At 42.4% G+C, this 27,139-nt stretch overlaps 1 protein-coding gene across 1 annotated transcript; it reads right to left on the reverse strand.

Annotated features, from left to right (window-relative positions):
- Positions 1-1,626: 1,626 nt before the first annotated feature.
- On the reverse strand, positions 1,627-26,694 carry ep400 (E1A binding protein p400). Its single transcript, XM_083902650.1, is given in 56 exon segments — positions 1,627-2,554; positions 3,131-3,208; positions 3,309-3,458; positions 4,383-4,537; positions 4,737-4,911; positions 5,066-5,284; positions 5,408-5,547; positions 5,631-5,832; positions 5,994-6,100; positions 6,179-6,224; positions 6,310-6,480; positions 7,253-7,331; positions 7,419-7,475; positions 7,595-7,731; positions 7,831-7,878; positions 7,966-8,139; positions 8,244-8,479; positions 8,954-9,107; positions 9,217-9,261; positions 9,356-9,487; positions 9,620-9,694; positions 9,795-10,094; positions 10,305-10,416; positions 10,538-10,734; positions 10,914-11,083; positions 11,194-11,396; positions 11,524-11,813; positions 11,911-11,981; positions 12,179-12,331; positions 12,493-12,666; positions 14,091-14,384; positions 15,430-15,602; positions 15,729-15,898; positions 16,222-16,408; positions 16,507-16,643; positions 16,738-16,912; positions 17,121-17,290; positions 17,377-17,513; positions 17,600-17,777; positions 17,853-18,043; positions 18,124-18,237; positions 19,059-19,148; positions 19,255-19,312; positions 19,409-19,440; positions 19,587-19,665; positions 19,760-19,900; positions 20,001-20,186; positions 20,363-20,653; positions 20,746-21,140; positions 22,815-22,934; positions 23,018-23,064; positions 23,066-23,075; positions 23,187-23,268; positions 23,884-23,991; positions 24,102-25,426; positions 26,595-26,694. Coding segments are annotated over 55 exon segments (9,399 nt in total). The 5' UTR covers positions 25,392-25,426; positions 26,595-26,694; the 3' UTR covers positions 1,627-2,260.
- Between the last annotated feature and the right edge of the window lie 445 nt (positions 26,695-27,139).

A 27,139-nucleotide genomic window follows, 5' to 3' on the forward strand; every position in this document is an offset into this window, starting at 1 on the left:
TTTACAAATGTCACGTTATTTACGAATGCACGTCTGTATTTGTAAAAATTCACATACGAGTTACAAATTGGATTTTTTTTTGTGGATCTCAAAACACGCATTCAAATCAAATCACAATCTGCACATAAACAAATATCAGTGGAGCAAACACCTGCGTTTCTAAACCACACAGCTTGTGTTTGCCGTTCCTCAGCACAATCTGCATGTTTGCACTTGTGTGTGTAAAGAAGAAGAAGAAGAAGAAGAAGGTGCAGTTTATCTCCACCTGCATCTGCTATAAACTCTAATAAACACTGGTTCATCTGCTCTGTCTCTGTGTGAAGCTCCTGAGGAGACCAACCAAAGTGCTGTGATTCATCTTCTCCATCAACCGCATCACGACAGCTCGTGCACTATGAAGTCTGCCAGCTGCTCCTCCCTGCAGTTTGAACACACACACACACACACACACACACACACACAGAAATATCCTCTGTCTGTATTTCCTGTTTGTCTATGAATAACTGTGTGAGATGGGATTTGCTTATCTGTGCATCTATCCACAGTTTCCCTGGTTCAGCAGTGAATGTTGAGCACAAGCCAGAGAAGAGGAGGATAGGTGCAGAATGTGTGTGTGTGTGTGTGTGTGTGTGTGTACACACACTGAGGAAGAGCAGACGGGAAATTTCAATGAGCTGGAAAATCCAGAACAGTGGGGCCTTCCCCTGAGAACGTGCAGGTTCATATTGATGCAGCAGTGCCCCCTATGGACAAATATAACCACAACTTTTATTTTGCCTTCTAAGAAGTGAGCAATGTGGAGATTGTTTTTGTTTCTTACAGTTTTTCTCAATTGTTTACACAGAGATTCTGGTACTTGAGACACAATGACCACATCAGGTAACTCATGCACCAACTCTGCTAAACTACAAGCACAATTCCTGCTTTACACTCAAATTTCAGTTGTAAAACACACTTTTTTCAAAACACTACACACAATTCTCTGCATTTGGCACAATTTTCATGAATCTCTCGTTTTCACAAAAGAACACACTGTCTTTCAAAAATTCTACAGTTAATTTCCCTGCTATGCAAACGGACTCATCACATGGGAAAACACCTGTCACACAGGTTTACAATTTTGCAATCAGTGCGTGAGCATAAAAGCAAAAATCAACAAAGCAAAAATCTGGTTTGGTGTGTGTGTGTGTGTGTGTGTGTGTGTGTGTGTGTGTGTGTGTGTGTGGACACCCGAACCACTGTGATGCATCATCACCCCCTGAATAAAAATGCATGAATGGGGCCGTTTGCACAGCAGCCATTTCGACAGGTCACGGTGGGAAAAATGCAGCTATGTATATTTCAAATGAATGAGTGATGGCTGAGTTCCATTTCTTGACTTCCAGAGTGTGTACGAGTCGATTGTTCAGACTCACAGTAAAGAGGACTGTTTAGACAAAACCACAGTGAGCCACCAGCTAAATGGAACACAGCCATCATTAAAGGAACTGTTCACACCTGTGCTTTAACTGCTGTCTGAAGAACAGCCTCTCAGACGGACTTGCACCACAACACAATAATTCACAAGATGTCCAAGTACTTACAACAGATTTAATGCAAAGAAAAGGGGAAAAAGATGAATTTGTGTATAAAACCAAAACACTTTATTACAATTAGGCTGAAAAAACCCAATGAAAACACAACTACTTTACAAGTACAAATGTTTTTGTTGATATTTACATTTTTTTTCTTCCTTTGACATCAATAAAAAAGACACATTTATGAGAAAACACAAAATACTAAAGTACATGTTTACAGTTTGTTTGCTGCAATAAAAAACAAATGACTAAAGGAACGTGCATTACTCTCCATTCAGTATCTATAGACAATGAGGGAATTGGACATAAAAGGGACTAATCATGAAAACACTTACTCTAATGGACAGCTCAGGACTCACAAGCCTCCGCCTCGTATCTCTTGAATAATATTACACTGAAGGCATGATGTGTCTGTTGTGTAATGTAGGGGACGGGTTTTCTTTTTTTTTGGGTACTTTAAAGAATCATTCAACATATCATGAATCAAACAGACAACTTTGTTTTGTTGATTTAGTAATCTCACTAACCCTGTGGGCAGAGGTGCAGTGTGTGGACACAGTGAAATGTTTTCTGTTGAGGAGTTCAGTCCCTCTGCCCTCAGCTGCTGTGAGATTCACACAGATGTGTTGTTACATGTGAACGAGAAGAAAACATTAAATTAAAGTTTAGTTTGTGCGGCTCTTCTAGCCGCTCCCCCCGCTGGGTTTGGCAGGAGTTTTGGCTCTGATGCCTCCCTGGCGTGCTTGACCCTTGGTGGGCTGCTGCACTTGGGACTCTGCAGCAGAGGGCGCCGTTTGCTGCTGGGCGGGGCTGTGGGGCGGAGGCGTCTGGATCTGCGGCGAGGCGGCTGTGGTCACGACCTGCTGCTGCTGGATGATCTTCTGCTGCACCACCTGGGCTGTTCCCGCTGGAATCATCTGCACCTGAGCAGGAGCTGATGAGGCTGCCTGGGTCAGAGTCACAGTCTGAGGCTGGATCTGAAAACAAGCAATACAAATGAATACTATGTTTACACTAGCATGGGTATTTTTTATTTTTTTTTAAACGGAGACTTTCCCCTTGGTTTGTGCCTTTCGTTTTTTGCATTTGCAAATATAGCTCCTATATTACGTAGAGGAGCAGAGACTTGTTAGGGCACAGAGGTCAGCAATTTCAGAACTTCTGTCACGAGAATTTTAGGATGTCACGATCATCGTTGCCGTCACTCTGTCATTTGAATTTTTAAGTCCAAACATCGAGGGTCAGAGGTCAGTCAGTCGTCTTTGTTGATTCTGATCGGCTCGTATTGCTTTCTCCTTCTTCCTACACTGCCGCCCACAGGCTTGGTGAAGTTATGACGGCTCTCAACAGCATATTTATGCCGGTTAATTTATGCCGGAAACTTTTTGGGAAACGGCAATGTGTGCACAAAGTTATTTTGGAAAAACAGAGGGAAGAAAATATCAGTTTATCAAAAAATCCTGCCGTTTAACACGTATGAAACAACTTTGAGGTTTTAGTGATAAGCCGAACACAAGTTACCTTCAGGAACAACGTTCAGCGTATAACCCTACCTGCTGAGGAGAAGACACAATTTGCTGGATATTGGCCACAGTTGGTTGTTGCTGCACTATTTGTGGGAGCTTAGCCACCTGATAAGAGGAGTAAACAAGAAAACATCACACCAAATCCCATTTCACCATTTATCTGCAAGTATTTACTTTGCAATCATAGCTGCCAACGACAGAATACCTGGATTTGTTGGGTTCCGGCAGATTTCTGAGCCTGGGTTAAGGAAGTAGTGAAGAACTGGGTCTTAATGCCTGGTTGGAGCTGGGTAGTGGTGGCATAGGTCACCTTCTGCTGCGGCTGCTGAGCCGACTGTGCTGCCTGCACCGTCACCTGCTGGATGAGGAATCACTTAATTCATGTTCATAAAACACCTGTATTTCTATATTCATTCTATGTTGTTGACTGTGAGCTCTCTATATATATATACATATATATATGTGTGTATATGTATCTGTATATATACACAAACTGAGTCGATCTAATCACGCAGTATTGTGTATTTTAATACATTTTGACGGACTGAAACGTACCAAAATACAGTTGTCGTTGCGTATTGAACCGAACGGTTCGGTAAAATACAGAATACCGTTGCATCCCTTATATATATATATATGTATATATGTATGTATGTATATATATATATACATATGTGTGCAAGCATCTTTTATGCAGCGCATAGAAATTGCTTAGAAGTTGGATAATGGACAGACACTCGCTCTACAGCGCCACCCAGAGCAAGCGTCATCACCCGTCTCTTTCACTTGGAGCAGCGTGGTGTATTTGTAGTTGTAGTTTCTGCGAGTGGGTTAAAATGTTGTTTATTATTGTTGGATAGCACTAAACTTTATTTATTTTTAAATTGTGGTTTAATTTGATCTGCACTATTGTTTAAATAAAGTTTGTGGTGTGATTATATCTGTGCTTTTAATTATTTTTACAATACAATATTGCCTTTGCTAGTCTGAGTAGTTTTATATTAAGATATCAAAACTGTACCGATACCGTGGCCCCAAAACCGTGATGCATACCGAACCGTGGGAAAACTGAACCGTTGCATGCCTTGTGTGTGTGTGTGTGTGAATTAAAGTCATTATCAGATTGCAGTGAAAAGCGCTGATTGCTCAGCACCGTTCTCACTCACTCATGTTGCATAACCACATATCAAATACATATTTGATCGACATCGATTCGCATGATTGAAAAACCCCAAAACAAAACAGATGTGTCATACAGATGTGTGCACAACATGTTCACCTTCTGCTGGACAGTGGCCTGTCCTTGCTGCGTCTGCCCTGCTTTCTGCTGGGCAGCGGCTGCAGCCTGGACGGCCGCTGCCTGCTGCTGCTTCTTCATCTGAAGCAGCTGCTGGACCTGCATCTGTGGGAAGGACGGTGTCAGCACCGGCCCACCTGACAAACAAGAGGAGAAACCAATGACAACATGTGACACACGTGATAATGATGACGGCACAGTTTGTCATGAGTTGTTTTGAGACAGATGATGAAGGTGCAATCAGGTTTATTATGTTTGGTTCGATTAGTGTCTTGCCAAACAAAGTAAGCTGAGGATATTTCTCATCAAAGAGATCCAATAAGACGTTGAACAAACCTGCTTTCTGGGGCTGACCTATGGCCACACTAATGCCTGCCACTGTGACTGGAAGTGTGGTGACACCGGCTGTAGAAACCACAGCTGGCACAGAGACCACAGGAGGCTTAGTGAGGGTGACTTGTGCTGTCTGTCCAGCCTGGGCCTGGATCTGACCCTGAGTGGGCACTCGTGTCTGTCACAGGACATGGGGGGGAAAAAAAGGGATTTAGCTGGATGAACTGACAATGTTTTCTCTGATACAACAATAGTAATGCAAGACGGACTAATCAAATGGAGAACTACTTCTCAATGTTTGTGTGTAATGGAATAATTCCACATAGTCTTACCAGTCTGGCCACCTGCACAGTGGTGCCAGTGAGCACCGCTCCAGGTCTGGTTGCTGCCACGGCTGCGAGCTGAGGAGTGGCTTGTGCAGCCTGCACAGGCACCTGTGCACTCTGCTGAGTCCCTGCAGCCTGTTGACCCTGGGCTGCTGCAACTGCTGCAGCCACCTGTTGTTGCTGCTGCTGGAGCTGCAATTTATGCTTTTGCATCTTCAACAACTCCTAGGACCACACGGATAATCAGTTAAATACAAGTACATACAGGTTATTACAACACTGATATCTTGCATCTCAGTTACAGCTGTGCAAAGACCCCACTATGTGAAGATGGTGGTGATGGTGTACCTGAGGTTTGACTACTGCCTTCATTTGTGGAGAAGCAGCCTGCTGCTGCTGTTGTTGCTGCTGCTGCAAGTGTTGCTGTCGGAGCATCTGCAGGTGGGCCGGAGTGAGAGGCTTTCCTTGTGACAGCTGCATACCTGTGGCTGGATGAAGGACAGGAGAGAAGTCAGTCCTGTAAAACAGTGGTGGCCATTTGTCTGATTTCTAATGAGGGAAGATTTGGTACCTGGTGTGACCTGAGTGACTAGTGGGCGAGTCTGTGACTGCACTGGGCTCAGTGTGGTAGAAACTACTGCAGAGGCCGTAACTGGGGTAACGGCTCGGACACCCTGGCCTGTAGCTATGGCAACCACTTCGGCAGGGGCAGCAGCAGCCGTGACAGTCCTCTGTTGGGCATGGACCACCTGAGCTCCTGCAGCACCAGCAGGCTGTAACATCAACAAGAAGACTAAGGCTACGACACTGACTGTAGTGATCACTGTCTTCTGTAGTGTGTGTGTTCTTTATGGTAATTTGCATCATGAATTCTCTTTAGTCGATGGGTAGCCGAGCTTAACCAGAGCAGCAGTGATTAATGAACATGACTCACAGACAGGGTGCCTGGAATGACTGGAGATGCCAGGCGTTTGTTGGACTGGAAAGGACTTGGAGGAACGCCAGCTACAGTGTTCACAATCACATTTCCCCCCACAGTGGCTGCAACAAACAAAAATAAATGAGTTAACTATTGGAATTCCAACGCTCTGTAATGTCAAGTGAACCATACAATCGTACCAGCCTGGATGGTTGTGCCTACGGCAGCATTTTTAATAGCCCCAGCCTATAAAACATGAAATGCATATGTAAAATTTGTTGTAAATCACCATATGGAAAAGAACAATGGTGTAAGATGATTTAATTCTCACCAGAATAGCTGCATTAGGAACAGCAGCAGCCCCGGCCACCGCAGTAGTCTGTGGGACCTGAGCCTGGCCTGGAGCAGCAGCCTGGGCTTGGCCGGGCGCTGCCTGAGCCTGAGGAGTTCCAGTCTGCTGCTGCTGAGCCAACTGCTGAGCCTTCTGCTGCTCTGCAAGGGCCTGAAAACACAAAAACAATCAACAATGACATGTAAATAACACACTTTTGATTAAACAGAGAACACAACTCGTGATCTATTCATTTACAGTTCCACTGACCCAAATGAACAACAAGTTAAAATTGATGTATACACTGATAATTGATATACAGTACATAGACTAACTGGAGCCAGCTGTCTGATGGAACAGGTTTTTTAAATTACAAATATCATCTGTCCTTAAAGGGCCTTTTTACAAAAATATTAAACGGATAAAGACAGAATACATTAAAAATAATAATAATACATAGTCTTAAGTACAGGGCTGTTGCTGAATTAGTGGCTTTCTTAAAGGTGGTTAAGTCATTTCAGGTGGAAATGGGACTTCCAGGAATTTGCTCCTTTCTCAAAGAAAAGCTGTCTGAACAAATGCATGGATTGGAATGGATTTTAAATGGTGACAGTTGATACTTTCCTTGTTTTTATACATTTTACATAATCGGCGCGTATGGAATTGGAGGGAGATCTATTCTTTGCATTGATGGGGCAAACCAACATTACAGTACTTGAATGGAAACATCTGCGGTAACATGAACACAGGTTGTCACTCCAAGTAAAGGCTACAGAGCAGATTTCTGTGATTAGCTGTACACACAGTCAATCCACACCCAAGAGAGCAGCATGGCATTAGCATGGCATTAGCATGGCATTAGCATGGCATTAGCATGGCATTAGCATGTTGTTAATACACATACACATTTGCAAGCATTTGTTGGCACAAGGCTGACAGTTACCTTCTTCTCCTTGGCAATTCTTTCAGCACGTTGAGATGCAACCTGGATGGGTTGTAGAGGCTTGTCATAGCTGATCCCACTGATGAAAAGAAAGATAGATGTTACACATTCTTCTTTACTCTTGATTCAAATAAATGAAAAGCAAACAGAGCATTATTAAACAAACCTTTCTGCCAAGACTGATGCATGCTTGGGGTTCTTCTGGAATGGATTCATTCCAAGCCTGTAAATAATGTAAAAAAATAAATGAATGCACCTGAGCATAAATTCACAGTGACTAAATGTATAGGGTTGTCAACAGTCATATGCTGGTTACTAAATAAGACTACATTGATTGATTACAGTGGTTTTATTGGTGGACTCCTCTTGCTGGCAATGATCTTCATGAGTTCAAAGCGACTGTTGTAGAGCTGCATGTGGGTGGCATTATCATCCTGTGTGTAGATCTGACAGGTTCTGAGAGGACGACTGTTCTTGGACTGAGAACAAAAAAAGCACAAAGACAAAAAGAAAGAACAAAATTGAGGCTAGGAAATAAAAAACGGTTGTTAAAAACAAAGAGCACAGAGATATGGTACCTTGTATATGCTCTTGGTTTTCTTCTTAGGGTTTGCCTCATACACCAACTGAAATAAGGTGTGGAAACTGTTTAGGTCAAAGAATGTACAAGACGAGAAAAAACTATTTCATAGAAAAAGTAGAATGACCGTTACCTTGCCCTCTTCTCTGGGAATAATGACATTCTCATAGCGGTTGCGGCACTGCTTTGGCGAGCGGTAGATGCGGCTGCAGGAGTTCACCACATCACTAACCAGATCCCAGTTAGGAGTGTGGGCAGGTGACACGATTGTCAGGTTCAACGGCAACTCCAGTAGCTGCTTCACAGCCTGTGGGAAGAATAAAACATTGAATTTATGGCAACCCTTTCCAAATTTAGACAGTAGATGTATTCTTCTTATTGAACACTTGATGGAATGGTGCAGTAAATTACCTGAAGCAGGGCCCAGTCCTCACTGATGAGCCACTCAGGGTTGTCCTGGCCAGCCTCCGTGGCAGGTTTTACAAGTGAGGGTAAGGGCTTGGCAAATGGTGCCTGTTGTTTGAGGGAGAAGTTCTTTTTCTGGTCCTTGCCCTCACGGCGAACCTTCAGCATGCTGGCCTTTTCGAAAAGGGAGCGTGGAGGAATGACTGTCTCCCCATGACCCTTCTTCTTCTTTCTGGCTGCTGCTGTACAAACACATGTGAGTAAGGACTGAGATGCCAAACAAACATGCATGCATCTATTCTTTAAAACTATTTCACTTTTAAATGGGACCCGCATTACATGGCTTGTTTTAGGATTCACTGGCCGATTACTTAATTGGGATTTAGCTGAAAACAATTGATATGATTTTTTATTTTAATTTCAAGAGTGTGTAATTTGTTTCACAAAAACACAGTGGGCTGCCTGAGAGACCCTAACACTGGGCTTAGCAGGTTTTCTGGGGGAAACACTGGAATAGTACTTTAAAGCCCAGTTTACACAGGGTGCGTTGTGTGAGACGCCTGGTTTTAAAAAGAGAAGCCCGTTTCCCCTGTCACCTGTTAACACTCATTCGTTAACTTTGGCACCAAAATGAAAATATGCCTTAACAAAGTGTGAACCAGGCCTTAGTCATGTAATTACAGCCAGTGCAGCACCTAATGACAATCTCCTCTCACCTGATGGATCCATCTTGAGTCTCTTGTGCTCCTTGCGGACGTAGATAGGAGGCAGTTTGGACTCCGGCATGGGTGAGGTGTCATACATCAGCATCATTACAGAGTCAATGTAAATGTCATTGTCATCCTGTGGTGGTGTCGGGGGAGTCCAGAGCTGTGTAGGAAAAAAAAGTTGGACAGTTATTCAGAAGACAAAGAAACAGAATAGAAACATTCTGCACAATCTCTTCAGTAACATCACAATTGTTATTCAAGTGTCTTACTGGCATGATTTCTGTATGACCATCATCTGCATCAAACACATACTCCTGTTGAAACACAGAGAGAATATTCATGTCAACAACAGTGCACCACAGTCCACACACCCATTGCTTGATTTGCAGTTTTGCTAAATCCACCCACCATGTTGTAGGCGTCCTCTCTGGTATAGGTGAAAAGATCATCTCCCTCCATCAACTGCTGTTCCTCTTCCTCCTCCCTAAGCTTCTGCAGCTGCTGCAGCTCCCAGCCTTTCTTAGAGCACTCCAACCGCTCCTGAGAACAAAAAAACATGAAGTCAATTGTATATATATATATAAACAAAACCTTCATGTATAATGTTTACTAATAGACTACAATGCAAACATAGTAGAGCTGAAATAAATAGTTGATTACAGTTGCAGTTACCTTGAGAGCAGTTTCATCATCACTGATGTGGAGATACTCCAGGTAATGGAGGGCATACCTTTCGATTGGTGTGAGCTGTTCAATGATGAAGTAAATATAGAACAAGGAAGTAAGAAAATGCACTACAATTTGTAATAATGTATCTCTTGAAATAAAAATAAAAGATTAAACCTACCTGTTCCATGACTGCAGTTAACTCTTCAATCTGTGCAGGCTCCTCTTTAGTTTGGATCTCTGTTTCCTGGATCGCTTCTGCTAATTCTTTGCCTGCCAACGTCTCCTCCTCCTTCTGCTGTTGCTGCTCCTTGTCCTCTGGCAAAGCATCCAGGTTTATGCTGTGGAGAGCCTGGATGTAGGGTCGGGCCACTCTGGGAGAAATGGCCTCAGATGCTGATGGCTCTTGGTGAAGAACCACAAACTCTTCGACTTTTTCCCCTGATCCTGCCTCCACCTCAAACAGATCCTGGATTGTCCTCTAAAAAACACAACATCAGGAGAGTCACTTTACGTCCACCGTTGAGTGAAATCACACTGATGGGTGTCGATTCCAAATGTGCGTTAACGCATATGTAGTTTTGCAGCTTATAGTGTAGAACTGTAAGCTGATTAACTAATTATCACCAAACAGGATTGTGGGTGGGTTAAGTTTCTTAAAGTCCAGAACAAGACTAACGGACAATCTTACTTGTGTGAGGAAGGCCAAGGTGTAGTCCATGCCCTGGGCAGCAACCTCTCTGATCAAGTCCTTGGTGCCATTCTTCAGCAACTTCTCCTCGATGGAGTTTCCACTCTCCAACCTACAAAAGACAAGAACAAACCATAAGTAACATCCAAGTCTTTCACTTCAAGGAAGTAACAGTACTGTTTATCGCTACTACACCACTACACTGCACCAAATGTTGCTATAAATAATATTACCTGTATATATGTATGTCCTTGGAACGACCTATTTTGTCACACCACTCCTGGGTGCGGGCATCCATGCTGGGATTGAGGTCTGTGTCATAGAAGATGATGGTATCTGCATCAAACACAGTCCCGACTGCAGAGCAGCAGCGGTTAGTCAGGATGCTGCAGAAAACCTGCCGGTTCTTGTTAAACTTCTTCATATTGTCCTGCAGGGAAAAGAAACAGAATTGTACATATAAAGAATGAGAAGGCCAAGAAATGATTTAATGGATTTTCTTCAAAATCCACCTTGAAAACTGGGGAAATCAACACCAGCTCAATTTAAAAGCTCATGCCTCATAGGCCGACTTCATTTAAGGTAAGGCAGTTGTTATTGTGATTTTACCTGTCGTTCATTAGGAGTAAAGCTCTCATCAAGCCGCACATATGTGAGCTGTCTGTAATCTAGGAAGGCCTCCAGGATGTCGAGCATCTTCACCATCTGTGTTAGGATGAGGACACGACGGCTCTCTGACCGAAGCTTCTGCAGCAGAATGGCAAGTGCTTCCAGTTTACCTTCAGAAAAGAAGAATATCCAGTTACGAGCCATGGCATATTCAACTGATATTATTTTAACTTTTTGTAACAGATTTTTTTTATTTTTTGTGAAATTAAACTTGGCCAACCTGAGTCCATTTGCATTAGCTGCAGATCAGGAAAATGGAAGAGACGTTGGGGTGTCAAGTGGTGGATGTCAGCACTGTGGGGGGCAGAGGCGGCTTGTAACCGACGGCGAAGAGACTTTTGCCCAAGGCTGTAGGGAACCGGGGGATTGGCAGCATACAGGTGAGGAGGTTGTGCTACAGCTGGAGGAACCACACAAACCAGCCTAAAAGAGGACAGTAGTGGTTAGCACTGATGGGTAATTACTGACCAAATTATGTCAATACAACGACAATACATTTTATTTTTATTTTATTTGGTATATACGGGTCTTCCACACGGATATGAAATACCTTTTGATCAGGCTGTTGGCTGCCTCCAGGCGATCCTCCACAGAGAGCAGAGTGGACTGCAGCGTCGAGGTGGTAGCCACACAGGTTCTCTGAGCCCTGAGGCAGCTCTCTCTGCCCACCCACCTCCAGCCTCCGGCCTTCAACGAATACTGACCAGGCTCTGAGCTCAATGTGCATGCCTGGAGCAGGTCTGAGCCATACAACACTCTGCGACTACAGCGTCGCTCATTTGCTTCAAACAGACGACTCAAACGCTCCTTTAACTGTTGAGTCTTTTCTTCTGAGGACACCTGAATGTTACAGGGAGATAGTATTTATATTTCAATAGAATTTGATATGAAGATGTAATTTTTGAACATGAACATGATTTGGATATACTGCACTTACGTGAGAACCAGCATGAGCTGCAGTTGTGACTTTATTGGGGACAGAATTTGCATTTGTTGTCCCTCCCAATGCTAAAAATGTAAAAAAAAAAACTGTTATTGTGATTGCCAGGATTAAATCTGGTGCTCAAAAACAAGGTAGCATTCTATGTCCCATAAAAATGCATTATATCAACACAATGGTGCTGATGATGATGAGACTGCAGGACTAATTCAGTGACAATTAATCAGATACAAATTATAGAATATTTGCCATGTGGATGGGTCACCTTGTTGTGCTGTTGTCATTGCAGCATGAGGTGTGCCAGGTGATGATGAAGCATTGGAAGCAGGAATAGCTTGTGGTATTGTTTGCATTACCATGGATCCCTGGGGCCTAATAATCTGCTGACCTGGAGCCGATACAATCTGCAAGATGTTTCCTAAATCCACGACACACAGACAAACCAATATAAAACACACACTCTCAAAACCAAACACTTGAAACAACATAAAAAGTAGAGGAAATACACATGAACATATCAAAAGGAAAGAATGAAGAGAAGGAGATGTTGAGAAAGTGTGACAATGGGATGTACATTACCGAGTGTACCTTGGAGCTGCAACGGCTGTCCAGTGGTGAGCTGGCGAAGCTGGCTGGGTGACAAAGTGAACTTGTTTCCCTGAAACTGCAAAGTCACAGGCGTCTCTGGCTGGGAGATGCGATTCTGACTGCCGGTTATGTTAGCCAGCTGAGCTATCTTCACCACATCTCCACCTTTTATGAAAAGGAAGAACAGACACTGCATCACAAATAGCATTTAAACGTTTACTAAAATTATAAAACAGTGTTCTTTGCATCAGTTAGTTAAAGGGTGAAAAAAAAGACAAGACATGCAGAACTGGGTGGATTAATCAGTGGAACAAGCAGAGCCGCCCTTCAACAGAACCATAACAGCTCCTAATTTTACAAACCCTGGAGGGGAAAGAACATGGATGTAAGGGCAGTCATCAGGTGAGACAGAGAGCCTGAAACACACAATTCTGAATGAAGATTTTAGCTGAAATTAAATAATCAACCTTGGTTTTTCCTCAAATTCACATTGAATGAATCACAAGTGAGTAACCTAATGTGGGATGTTCAACAATATGAAACTGTCAGTGAACCTCCCAGTAAATTTTTTTAAAAACAACACAAATGAAAATGTAGGATAGTACATGTTAGAATCTTGAAAATCTTGAAAACGGGTGCACAAATAATAACAACTCAGCCCATTAGTAATAATAGAAAATTATTCAATATGGTCTTTTGCACAAATGAAAACTCATCATGCTATGTAGATACACTGGCAGTAAGATTTAAGGGTCACAGTCTTAATGGTAAACATCATTGAACATCCCTTTGTAGAATGGTAGATGTGTGGGCAGGAGATAATGTGTGTATAACGTTTTAACACAAATTTATGTGCACCATCTATAACAATTTTTTACCAGAGACCTGTGTGGCTAAAAGTATATTTAAAAAGAGGATTTCAACATTCACATGTTTAGCAAACTTTCTGCAAAACCACAACGTTGGATCAACAAAAGAAATATGTTTTATACTTCAAAATAATACTCTGTGTTTTGTTGAAAAGGTTTCTCTGTTCACAGTTAAGGGAGAAAAGGTTGGAGCTCTGGGATCAACTCCACATGCTTTGCAGTGATGCTCAACATCAGTGAAATCATAACACAAAGAGAAAAATATAAAACAACCAAAGCTTTGGGATTTCTTCCTGCAGCTGGGCTGATGCAAAGACAAAAGAAAATTAGTATACTGGGAGAAAATTATTAAAAGAAGGGGAGGGGATTCATAATTAAGTTTAGCAGTGTCGTGTACTGTACGTGTAACATGAGAAGGTTCTTCATAGTGTTCATGCAGGTTTTGAGAAAGAAACCGAGGAGTGGTGAGGCTTTGGAGATGCTGCGGACATGTTCTAAATATAATGTATGTCACATTTTTTCCATGACTTCTAAAACTACTGATAAATGGCGTCTCTGTCATGACAAATAATGATGCACTGTGGTGCTGCTAACTTTGCATGTTTGAGTCTATGTAAAAACAACTTATTGGGAGTACAATCAGAACACATGTCAGCAGGGTCCCAAGTTAATGCCTCAGAAGTGGAGGGGGAATGCTGAGAGGGAGGGGAGGCCACTTACTAGGCAACCGTGCCTGGGCCTGGGATGTAAGAACCAGCCTCTGGGATAGTAAGCTCGGCTGGATGGCATGACTGGGGGCTAGCCTGGGGACCTGTGCTAATCCAGGCTGGCTGATGGGAGCCATGGATCCCACAACTGTGCCAGCTAAGGTCTGGCCCAAAGCCACAGCGGCAGCCCCCAAAACATGCTGTCCAACACCACTGTTCCCAGGTGAGGCTACACTGGAGGCAGCAGTGTTGCTGCTGCTGGTGACAGGAGGGGTGGTCTGGGCTCTCTGAGAAGCTGTTCCAACTGCTGTGAAGTACAAGGCAATGGGGTATGGGACTACAAGTTAGGGATAACCCAATATATGATAAAATCACTAGTGTGAACAAAAGTTTTATGTCAGTATTCACTCAGCAGTGATGGGCCACATAGCAAGCAGGGCCTGGGCTGTTATTACAAGGTTACTTACAATCATCTGTGACAATTGCTTTTTTTCTTTACATCCTTAATCGACATGCTTTTCCATCATTTTATTAATGAACGAGCAGTTTCACAGGTTCTAGGCTCGTAGTAACTCAAGACCACATGGGGCATGGGAAGCTTTAGCTGCCTTGCATTTAGAATCTACAGGTTGTGCTCTCCTATTTGGCCCACCACTGCTACATGACCAATTAAACTTCTCAGTAAAGGCATATGTAACCACTCCAAAAATGTGTTGGTTTATGACTAGTACTGGGTACGTTAACGGCAGTTAGTGGCGTCAGCGTTAAACACATTAATGCATGATGTGTTTCCATGACGACTGACCGGAAGAAGATGTGCGTGGCATCATGTTCTCGTGCCGCTGCACCGGAGTCCAGGCACTGGTAAAGTTAGCTCCTTTAGCATGCATACAGTGGAACTGGAGCGGTCCGTTTATTAAATGAAAAGAGCAGCGCTAGAAATAACCAGCGTACCCGTGTACTGCGTATGTGTGCCTCTGTTTTTCAAGTTCAGCGTTACTGGAAAGACTCGGGAGTCACGTAAACATGACGTCATGTGCGTCTTTCTCTGGTCAGTCGTCATAGAAGCGCGTCATGCGTAGAATGTGCGTTCATTTACAAAACTTGTACATGTTTCTGACATTTTCTACAAACAATACGTGAACAGATTTCAGGTACATTTAAATCCAAACCAGTGTCACAAACAATGCACCACAACATTGTAACAATGCACAGCACACTAAGAGAAGCAAGCTAAAGGTACCAACAAAATTGGTATTTGGGTTCGTTATGACACGATCTGGAAGATTTGAGCCACTGTAAAAACAAGCCTTCCTGTTCTTTACTGAGCTCTGCCCCTGAAATGGTCTTACCATGAGAGGAAGTGGTAGTAGTTGCATTGGTGACAGGAGATTTGCCTCTGCTCTGGGCTGACTGGCTGGTGGTGGAGACAGATGTACTAGTAGTAACAGAGGAACTTGTTACACTTGGAATTGCAGCCATACGACCTTCGGGCTTTGTCCCGTACTGTACTGGCTGGAATAACCTAATAAGAAAAAAACATTATTGTTATTATTATTTTAAGTTAGTTTACATTTAAGAGCAATTTGAAAATGAGCATCATCACATCACTATGTCATGTTAGATGAAACTTGGAAATTGTAGTGCTGACCTCATGGGCTTTATCGGGCATTGCTTAGGACGTGGCGGAGGATCTGGACCAGTGTATATCTCCTCTATGAGCTGCTGAGTGACCTTCAGTTTGGGCACCACCTCCTCCGTCTGATACCTCGTCAGTGTGTTCTCATTATTAATCAGATTAAATATGGACATGTTTGCAGTCTAAGTGGATAATGGGGTGAAAGACAAAAGGCTGTTATCAACACTGATTATATAATACCAAAACAATACATCCACCAAGCAAACCACAATCAGTACTGTATTCACAAATCACACACAGAAAAATCCATGTTTATAAAGTGTTGAGCAGTGTACTGGTTTCATCAATTTCAACAATTATTGGATTATCCCAAAGCTCTAAAGCCAAATGGAGACAAAAATGTTGTTTTGGTGTGTACATACTGTCCATAGTACATATAACTCGCATATTGAAGGAAAACTTATGTGTAGTGTAAACATCAGAAATGCAAACCATCATTGAATACCTCAGTGGAGTTATTCTGAAGAGCTCCTAGCACCAGAGATGGGACATTGTACTGCAGAGAGGAGCAGAAATAGGAGCTGTTGCTTTCTCTGGGTGCCACCAGCTGAGGGTGGTTGCACACTCGCTGCAACTGCATCAAGACCTGAAGAACACTGACAAAATGGCCGGTCTTCAGTGCTTCCTGAGCTCTATATGAAAAAACACCCATACACCAGACATAATTATGAAAAGGAGTTAAAGGAAAACAAAAACACTTTGCACTATGCACGCAGAGCTCATATCTTACCCTGGTTGAGTGAGGATATCCTCGTAAAGGTACTTCTGTCGGTTAGAGAGACGGCACTTCAGGATGTGCTCATACTTCTTGGGCAGCTGTTTTTCCACGTCCCTTTTGGAGCGTCTCAAAATGAAAGGTTGGATCACCTATAGCAGAGAGTGAAAGGATTTCATATCTTTTGTGCGTTCAATGATGGTGGGTGACCTACGTTTTCCTCATTTTGTTGTGTTGTAAACCCACCCTGTGAAGACGGATGACCAGTTTGTGGCAGTAGTCCTGGTTCTGGTCTGTGCCTGCCTTAACAGGGAAGTCAGAATATGGCCGGGTGATTCCTGGCAAAAGGAAGTGGATCATAGTCCACAGCTCCTTTAGAGTATTCTGTAGAGGAGTGTTGATGAGAAGAATCCTCTGCTCACTGAAAGATGCATAGAAAAATCTCAGTTACCAAGACAGAGGAAGCCAATTAGCCTCTTGACAGAATTTTCAAGACAAAAATACAGTACTACTTCCGTGGATACACAAAAACAAATCACTCTTGAAAACTCTTAGTGCTGTGACCACCTGAAACTATTATCTGTGCTTAACCTAAGTGGAATCTATGTAATATTTTTCACCCAGCTCACCTTCTGAGAGCAAAGACCGTTTCCCAGTGTTTCTCAGTCATGTTTTTTATGAGCTGCACCTCATCCAAGACCAGGTGCTTCCACCTCCTCTTAAGAAAATGGCTCTGGTCTTTCATCAGCAGTTTGTAGGACGTCACACATACGTGGAAACTGTTGGCTTCACCCCACCACTGTAGAGTAGATAATATAATTTTTTTAAAGGCCTCATTTACTGACAATATCACAATGTGTCTTGTTTAAATACAGCAAAAACTACCATTCGCTTAGATCTGCGCTCCCTCTTGTTGCCAAGGTACAGGAGGATCTTTAGTCCAGGGCACCATCGCTTAAATTCCACCTCCCAATTTAGCAACTTGCATGTCCTCACTACAACCAGGTGGGGTCCCCAGATTCCTGTAGACAAAGGTATATTTCTTAATATATATCTAAGCATAAACGGTCAATGTTTTACTTACACCTATCTTAGAACAGAGACATACCCTCTTGACCAGCTAAGTGAGCCATGTAGGCTACCGTCTGTACAGTCTTGCCAAGTCCAGTCTCATCTGCCAGAATGCCATTGAGGTGTTTCTTGTGAAGGTTTACCAGCCAGTCCACACCAATTTGCTGATACTCTCGCAGTGCTCCATGCAGTAGAAAAGGAGCTGGGCTGCGGGACTGATGAATAAAAACTCAGTTAAAAACAAGATTAAAGATTTTTTTTCTTCTAAAATGCGTTTGTATGTGTCTTACTGAAGAAGTGGTCCTGAAGCTGCCCTTGGGCAGGATGAGCTCTGTTGCAGCAGCCACTTCAGCTATGTCTCTGGCAGGCTTCCCACTGGTGTCACAGGAACTAGATTTGTCACCACCGCGGTACTGGTCCACGCTTAGCAGCGAGTCAATAATGACTGCTTCAGGTGGACTCCGCAAAGGACTCTCCACTTCTGAAAAACAAAGAAGATCAGATATTTAGGCTACTAGCTAAACAATTTTGAGGATTATTATAATTTTAAAGACAAGGCACCTTCAGTCTCTTGCATGCCATCATCATCACTATGATGACTCGGCTGTGGCCACTGAAATCCATCAACATAAGCACCGGCATACTGCTTCATCAAAGCATCAAGAGGCATCTCGGCTAAAAAAGCAAACAGAAAAGAGTTGGATTGAGCAATAGAAACACATGTCATTCTGGTGCTTAACCACTTCTTCCCTGACCCTCTTTTTGGAGTCCCTGCTCGAAAATGACACGCCCAAACTAAATAGAGTAAATATAACTCGCTGTAAATCGGTGCTCCCTGTGCGGTGCGTAATAACAACTCTGTGACTCTGCAACGTCTTCAGTTACGCAGCGCCATAGCTCTGGCTATGGTCAATTAGGGTGATTGACAGCTTGTTTTAAACCTCTAAACCGGTAGAATCAGACCCCGGTTTCCAAATGTGTGTGAATCACTTCATTAGCGAGTCAAAAGGACATGAATGCATATGATGCATTTGTGCGGACATTCGCCTTTCTCTAATCAGAACGATCTAATGTCGCTCTGTTATGATCAATCAGACCGCGATTTATTCCCAAAGCATGCTGGAAAGTGTAGTTCTTCACTGTAACATTTTTTTTCGCTCCTGCTGGTTTGATCTGTCTGTGTTTTAACTGTGTTTGTGAACATAAGAATGGTTTATATGAGCTTTTAGCTGAGTTTCTGACTTTTCTGTGGGTATGCAGCATGTCTGTGTTTGTTAAAGTTAGACATGGTTTTATGATGCTTTTGTCGCTGCGTCTGACGCTGCCCCGGGTAACGGGGGCATATAGTAAAACTTGTCGGTAAAACTGCATATAGATAGATTCTCTATCTTACAGAGAATCAGTGCTGCAGTCTACTGTAATATAATGGCAGGAAGAAAATATGTCCACCACAATTCTGCCTTTCCTTATATGAATAGAGAAAAAACAGAATCTACCGTTTCTTGCAAGGTCAACCAATTCTGATTTGTGGTCCGTTTCCCCTTCCATTGCCTCCTGTTCCTCTATGGTGCTCTCTTCATCTCGGCCTACAAGATCCCATCACAAATGACACATAAAAGCTCTGTGGAAACATTCTAACCATCCACCTTAATATTATGCTTTATTTTAAATGTGTAATTCAATGTCACATACCATCTTCACCAAACATGGACAAACTTGTTTTTCTCTTTCTGTTTGAAGTGGCCACCTCCTACGAAAAAAAAAAAGACACAACCAACATTTAAGGATATAGCCAAGATGAAGTTATTTACATTTCTTGTCATAAGTTAATCAGTGAACCACTTACCTCTTTAACGGAGCCTGTTGACTGACTGGGTACTGTAAAACAAGTAATTCAAGTTTATAACCAAATCAAAGAGTAAGTACAGGTTAGATCAGCTTCGCACTAAAGAAAATGGATGGAAAAGTGACACCACATGATACAGAGATGCTCTTATCTTTGGTAGTGGCTCAGGAGGACGTACCTTTGGCTGAGGCTTTTTGTAAGCTGAGTGCTTTGAGCTTCTTTTCATAAATTTGAAACTGGAGTTTTATTTCCACAACCTGACCATAAAAAAAAAAACAATCAGACAAGTAAAAATGATTTACAATTTAAGACCCAGGAAACATAAATAATAAAAATTATAAATAAAAATACCTGCTCAATGTTTGACCAAAAGAATTCCACCTCTCTGGCAATTGTGCTAGCAATGTGCCGAAGATGTATTTCCCTTTCTTTCTTTGACCTCTCTTCATTTTTCTTCTGCTCTTCGTGATGACGGGCACACGTACGAACAAGCTGCAACAAAAACACATAAGACAGGTTGGCTTTTAATAAACAAAGAACCAAAAACATGGACCTAGCAGTTTCTCGCTTAATTATTTCTCATCAGCCATACCTTCTTGGCAGCAGCCTCTTTCCATCTTCTCTCCTGGGCAAAGTCAGCTGCCATCCACTGCATCTCCTCCAGGAGATAGTCCCAGTGGGACTTTGGACGCGAGGCTTCCACAAGTTTGGGGAGTCTACTGGCTGACCACTGGCCCTCCTTCCTTAGCTCAGAGATACGCTGATGAACTTGACTCTCCTGAAGAATATTATTAGAAATAGGGCATTTAAAAAATTATTCCAGTGGCAACACTCAAACACAAGGCAAGGCAGTTGAAAATAAATAAATAATTTCCTTCAAAAAATAAAGCATTTAATTCTGAAAGGCATTTTAGGCATCGACTATTCCAAACAAAAGTTTTTGGGGTAACTCACCAGTTTGGCTTGTTCAACTTGCTTATCCTGAGAACCCTCCTGTGAGGACTGCAAAGGTGCAAAGCCAGCCGTTTTAACAGTGGAAATACCATTGGTTCCAGTTAGTTTGGACTGGGTGCTTGGGTTGATGTTAGAGGCAGGAGGACGGAGAGGAGTTGCAGTATGGGGGGTTGTAATACAGTTGATAGCAGAGAGGGGAGCTGGTGGAATAGACGTCATGGATATTGAGTTGGTCATAATCCTCTGAACTGGCTGGTTGGACTCTGTACCTGGGCGAGCAAGTGCCACCGTCTAGTGAAGAGGAAAAAAAAACTCTATTATCCCCATTTAATTATCAAGATGCATTGTTTTTTTTAAACCTATATGAATTTATGTTTACTGACTGCTTGTCCTGACTGTAGAATGGCCTGTGGTTGTTGCTGCTGGGGTTGCAGCTGAAGATGAAGACCTGGCTGCATCTGCTGTTGCAGTTGGGCCTGGAGCTGTGCGTGTGGGTTTAATGCCGCCAGGATAGGACCACTTGCCTGGACCTTCATCTGTGGCTGAAGCTGGCCACAAGGTTGAGTCGTATTCTCCACCAAATGAGCCTGCTGAGAGAGTGTCATGGGCAGCCCTGCCATAGGGAGGCCACCTTGGGGCAACCTGCTGGGCAGCTGGGGTGGAGGGGTGTGCAGGCTGGCTGCATTCTGCACTGGCGGTCCTTTCGATGGGTCGTATTGCTGCTGGGTCTGCTTCTGTCCTGCAATCTGGACCACTTGAGGAGTAGGCGGCATCCCGCCTGTACAAATTTTAACCAAATTATAGCACACGCACAAAGGAGTGGTACAGAAAGCAACAAAAAGTAAACCCTAAGGATCAAGTTGTTAATTTGTCATCTGAAGTCTCTTCTAGAATTAATCGGGTTTTTAATGTTACTTATTGTTTGTTGGGTTTCCCATGATATATTTGAGAGACCCATACCTTTTGATGCTAACAGGTAGAAAAAAAAAAAATAACGTTTACATTTTAGGACTGTTTGAACTTTAGCTATTAGAGCTCCTCGGAATCTTGGCTTAATGAAGGAGATGTACTGTATGAATCAACACTAGTATACTACTTTCTGATGATCAGAGCAGAAACTAATGAAACTCATACAGCAAAATGATTACAGAAGAAATGAAATCAATATGAGAATCTACATGTCTCTCAAATAAAATACTACTTTGAATAATGCAAAACAAAAACATTTTTTCTCAAAAGTTGAGAGAAAATATGGGTAAAAACATACAATTTATGCATGCAATAAGAGGGGTTTATAGAGAGGAAAATAGAAATGTTAAAAGGGAATATGAAAAAAGAACTTCTGAGAGTAAAGAGACGGGGAGAAGAAAGGAGAACTAAAAAAATACAGAGCGGGCACTCACAAAAACACCATATGTATATATCGGCATGCATGAAACAATGTCATTCTAATGATAACCAAGGCATCTGGATGCCTCACATAGCAACAGAGCATAGAAATGAGCAAAAGGACATACATGGGTCTTGCAGACAGCAGGCATGAGCGGAGCTGTGCAAGCTAAAGCAGCGCCTGCCTTACCTCCCTGTACGCCACACCACCTGGCCTAGACGCCATCAACACCTGGCCCTGACACACCCACATCACCGCAAACGCAAAAACCTGTGCTGTGAACACAAATCCTCCGTGATTTCCCTCCTACTTAGACTGAGGGAAAGAAGCCAAGTCAGAACAAAATGCCATGAATAACATGGAAGAAAACCAACAAAATGTGAACATGATAAGACAATCTTGAAGATGTATTGTATGAATTAAAGATGAATGATTTTGAATCCTTGTTGATGTGTAGACGGGCAAGTTGACAGGGACAGAATAATGAGGCAGGATGATGGCAAACCAAAAGGAACCATGAGATGTAAATTCATAAAACGGGAAAACAAGCAAACTCCACTGGAAAGAGAATTTATTCACACAGGGTTCCCACTTTCTGTGATCCACCTCCAAATATGATGAAAATCCATCAGTAGGGAAGGTCTGTCCAAATAAAGACGACTAACAGGAAAAAACCTCAAGAGATGGAAAATGACGGGTGATCAATAGTTAAAACAAAAAAGAAAAATCATAAGACATGGCATCTTCCCATTGAATGGCTACTCTTCTTCAGACTTGAATTGTCCTCTTCCCCATTTATCCTGACATAGCTGGTGCTGGTACAGCTAAGCCTGAACGTGATGTGGACTACTGAGAAATCCAGCAGATGAAAGAAGATTTTTTTTGTTGATGTTGGTTTGAGTTTTTTTGTTGTTGTTTTTTTTAAATTGAAGATGAATGTTGAGATTCACTTTTACTTTTTTTTTTTTTTTTTTTTTTTTTTAAATCTTCATAGTTTTAGGAAGGTGATACGTCCAGCCGCATTGAAGAGAGCACAGAACGGCCTGGTAGTAGCACTCCTACCTTGCGCAGTTGGCATAAGCTGCTGGAGTGGAACGCCAGTTGATCCTAAAGGAGCTACACCAGGATGCTGGAAAATCAGCCCATGGCGACCAACGTCAATCCGGGACCTCTTAGCCTGATCTGGGATTCAAAACACACAATACCCTCATAACGCAAAAAAAGCACTCGGCAGAAAGCAAAGACCTTCTGAAGACCTTACAGGCCACCTCTCCTTCCTCCGGTTAAGACTTCAACAAAGAGCGCTAGTAGGATGCCAAAAATCTAAAAGCAGAAGCAATTAGAGGGGAAAAAAGAAAACGAACAGAAAACAAAGCCAACGGGGAGGAAACAAAGCAACATAGGAGATAAAATTATTTAAAATCCTTGCCCTACCTGCTTGCACCATTGCCTGTTGCCTCTTAAAGGCATCCATATCTCCAGGGTTTGTGATAGTGCCAGGAACCCCTTGATGTCCCTGTAAAAACAGGCTCTCAAAGAGTTATTGAGAGATTTAGACAATAATTTCGATCAAATTCAGGAAAATAGTCATTTCATTATTGTAAATGTTTAAAACAAGTGTATGGAATTAAATTTGTGTCAATATTTTCAAACACTTTTCAAGAAGCATGCAACACTTTTTCAGAAGCAAAAAAAAAATATATTTTATCATTCAAAAATATATTTTTGTATTTGTTCTTTCTGTTCTTTTCGCCATCGTGGGTGTGAGTCGATATGTTTATTAAAATGGAAATGTACTTTTAATCTCTCTCATAAATCTGCAACTCCGAGCCTGTGACGACATCCAGTCCATTGAGCTGTCACTCCAAATCTCAGTAGCCAATCGGCAGACAGCTTCCTAAAGCCCGCCAAACAAACAAAAAACCATGGCGCAAAGAACATATCAGGGAGTCCAAAGAACAAATTGGGGAGCGCAAAGAACAAATGTATTTTCAAACAATAAAATAATATATTTTTGAATGATTAAATCAATATTTTTTTTGCTTCTGAAAAAGTGTTGCTTGCTTCGTGAAAAGTGTTGTTTCAAAATATTGACACAAATCTAATTCCATACAAGTGTTGCCTCCATCACCTGAAACTGCTGTTGGGTAGAAAAAGCTGCAGAAACATTGGGGGGAAGCTGTGTTGCTATGGCAACTGGTGTTACTGCTTGGCCATCCTTTCCAGTAACAACCTTTACCTGAAAAAAAAATGTTGATGTTAAAAGATGAGCATTATTCGTTAAATCTACATCTCTTTGATTGTAAAATCCCTACTGGTTCTTACACTATTACCAAGCCAGTGAAATACCTCATCATTTATGACCTCAGATTGTTCTTCTTCTTCCTCTTCATCTTCATTGTCCAGGTCATTCTGTCTCAAGTAAGTATACAAGGGAACACATGGCTTCTTCTTAAAAGCTAAATAGTCCATCATGTTCCCTTGGAGGTGCTGCAGAAAGAAAAGCTCAATCAGATATTCTTTGAACACTTCCTTTAAACTCTCCATCTTCTTATTGTGGTGCTCCAAGCACTGTTTTCTCAGCTGGGCAATCTCTGGTGTGGAAGGAGCGATTTCCTCTAACTTCCTGGGAGCATGTTTTTTCACAGTGCCCATTGCAATGCTGGTGAGTGCAAGAGGGTTGCTGGACATCCCTTGAGATGGACTGGTCAAGGAAGGGCTAGATGGTGGAATGGAGGAGGGTATAGTGAAAGTTGCAGTGGTGGTGGTTCCTACTCCAGCTACCACACCCTGCTGTGTCTTCTCAAATATCATAGGCCGTGCCAGTTGTCCTTGAATGATACTGCTGATTTGCGGAGGTAGGTTCGAAGTGGTGATGTGGCCAGGGCTGCCCAGAGTGGAGAGTGTGGCACCAGTGGCAGCTGGACTTTGAGGCCCATGGTGGTGAATGGTGCCTCCAGTCTGTGAGTGGGGCTGAGAGAGCCGACGTTCCCTCACAGATCCTGGTGCTCCTGCAGAGGCCAGCTGTACCTGGCCAGGTGTGGCTGTGGCAATCTGGGTCAGTCCAGAGGGACTGCCTAAACTGATTTGTCGCACTAACATACCAGCTTCAACAAATCGTGTTGGACTCTGTCCACACACACCCAGTGCAGCAGGTGCTCCTGGCCTTGTAACACCTTGCAGGGGAACTGGACTATGCTGGGTGGGACTTTGTGGCTGCAGTGGTTGGGGAACAGGTGAGGTGACCTGGATGTAGGAGGATGGGGCATGCTCAAACCTCCACTGAGGTGTAGTATGCTGGAAGCCAGGGGATCCTGGGTTCTGGATAGGGAGTGGGGTTAGGGTGATTTGCTGATTACCAGTCACCATCTGACCAACATTTTGTAAAGTGATGTTCATGTTCTGGCCAGTAACTGGGCTACGACTCATGATTATCTGATAATTGGGTGATTGGGGGGCTGAGGGGCTGGCAGACGAGGAAAATGTGGTCACAGGTGACTGAGGGTGGTTAACTGTAGCTTGCTGTTGCGTTGCTGCCATGTTAGGCTGCTGCTGCTGTTCCTCTGCTTCAGACCCACTGATAGACTTGGATCTCTGGAGCTGTCGTTGCATATTCTGTGATCCACTTCCATGGTGCATTGCGTGACACTGTTGAGATGTCTATACACAATATTCTGTAAAGAGACAGAGAGTCAGAGAAAGGCAGACGAATGAGAAATGTGTAGGGCTGAACAAAATCTAAATGCAATGTGCCTCACATAACGCTATTGCAATTAGTGTTATCTATACCTTGGGTGTAATTGGTCAGCCTGCGCTGCAGTGTTGCTTTAAGCTAATGTTTGGTCACTCTCTATATATTCCAATCATTGTGTTGACGTAAATTAGAAAAGAAATGTGCTTTCTCTTTCTTGTCAACAAAATACACATAATGGATAAAACAAACATTCCCTTTACACGGATTCATCTATAATCAACTTCTTTTTCATATATATATATATATATATATATATGTTATTATTATTATTTTTTAACATACTGTCAGGTGAACAGAGACTGAGTAGCTGCTTGGCAGGTACACTTGACAGCTGGTGCATATACATTAAAATATGAGTATAAACAACATTGGAGTTAATGGTAATAAAGAAAACAGATGTCATATTTAAGCCCAGGACATAACTAATTACAGCTATACAAATGTATGGTAAAGACGAAATTTAATCTAACAAAGCTATAATTCATCTAAATACTATTTCGGCTGGTAACGTTAAACATAAAATAATGAACGTCATTGCAGATACAGAATGTCATTGAAACAATAGGTTTAACTGTCTCTAACGCAGATACACCGCTTCATCATAAACAACAATTAATATACTGCTAATTTGAACAGCGACTGTAGGCTAGTTATAGTGAAATTACACACTTATTTTTACGCTTCGCTGCTGTCATTGAGTAAGCAACTCAAATTACTTACAATATAACAGTATTTTATCTGTAAACACACCAATTCTCATTTTGTGTTCGGACGTTAATGAGCCTCATACTACGAACGTATCTGCGAGGCGGACCGTGAGATACGGCTTGCTAGCCAACAGCATTACAATATCTGTACATTAATTACTGTCATAATCCTTTACCTGGTTTACAATTAAACAGAATGCATAATGAAGTTGTTACAAAATACAATTACTATCTGCACACACTGGGTCTATGCAATTTTATTAAATACAAGTCGCGATACGGTATTCGTGCTAGCTCATGCTAATGATGTTAGCTAACTACTGCTAGCAGGCCAGCTGGCAATCAATAAATACATTTTATCACCTTAACGGTGTTACTTACAGGGGAAGGGGCTTCTGTGGTAGTGTCATAAATCCTAAGTCATATTTACAATAAGTCACATGCTGTAACAAATGTCATTACGCGACAAAATAAAATATCGATATTGCTAGCGGCTAGTCAATGTTTTGGAGCTAATTTCATTCAGCAACATGGCGTCCGCGGCAACCTTTAGCATAACCCGGATGTCATTCTGTCTACAGGAAGTGGAAACACAGTGACATGGTGACGTTACCCTACAATTAAAAAAAAAGAAACAAAACAATGAAATGAATGGAAGAGTATCATACGTGGCAACGTAACCTTGGATTTAAAAACTGATGTATTTTCAGTTTTATTTAAAAGCATTTATTTTATCTTCCCAATATGGAAGATACTGTACAGCAGGGGTCTCAGACTCAAATGACCTGGGGGCCAATGTGCATCTATTGTGGACAAGAGGGGGCCGGCCTAGAGAACAAAAAGTGGTGGAAAAAACAACTGTTCACAATATTGCATCATGATATCACACGTATACTATTTATGATATCAACGTTAATGTATTAATA

This window comes from Microchirus variegatus (genome assembly GCF_963457635.1).
Source record: "Microchirus variegatus genome assembly, chromosome: 16".
NCBI lineage: Eukaryota > Metazoa > Chordata > Actinopteri > Pleuronectiformes > Soleidae > Microchirus > Microchirus variegatus.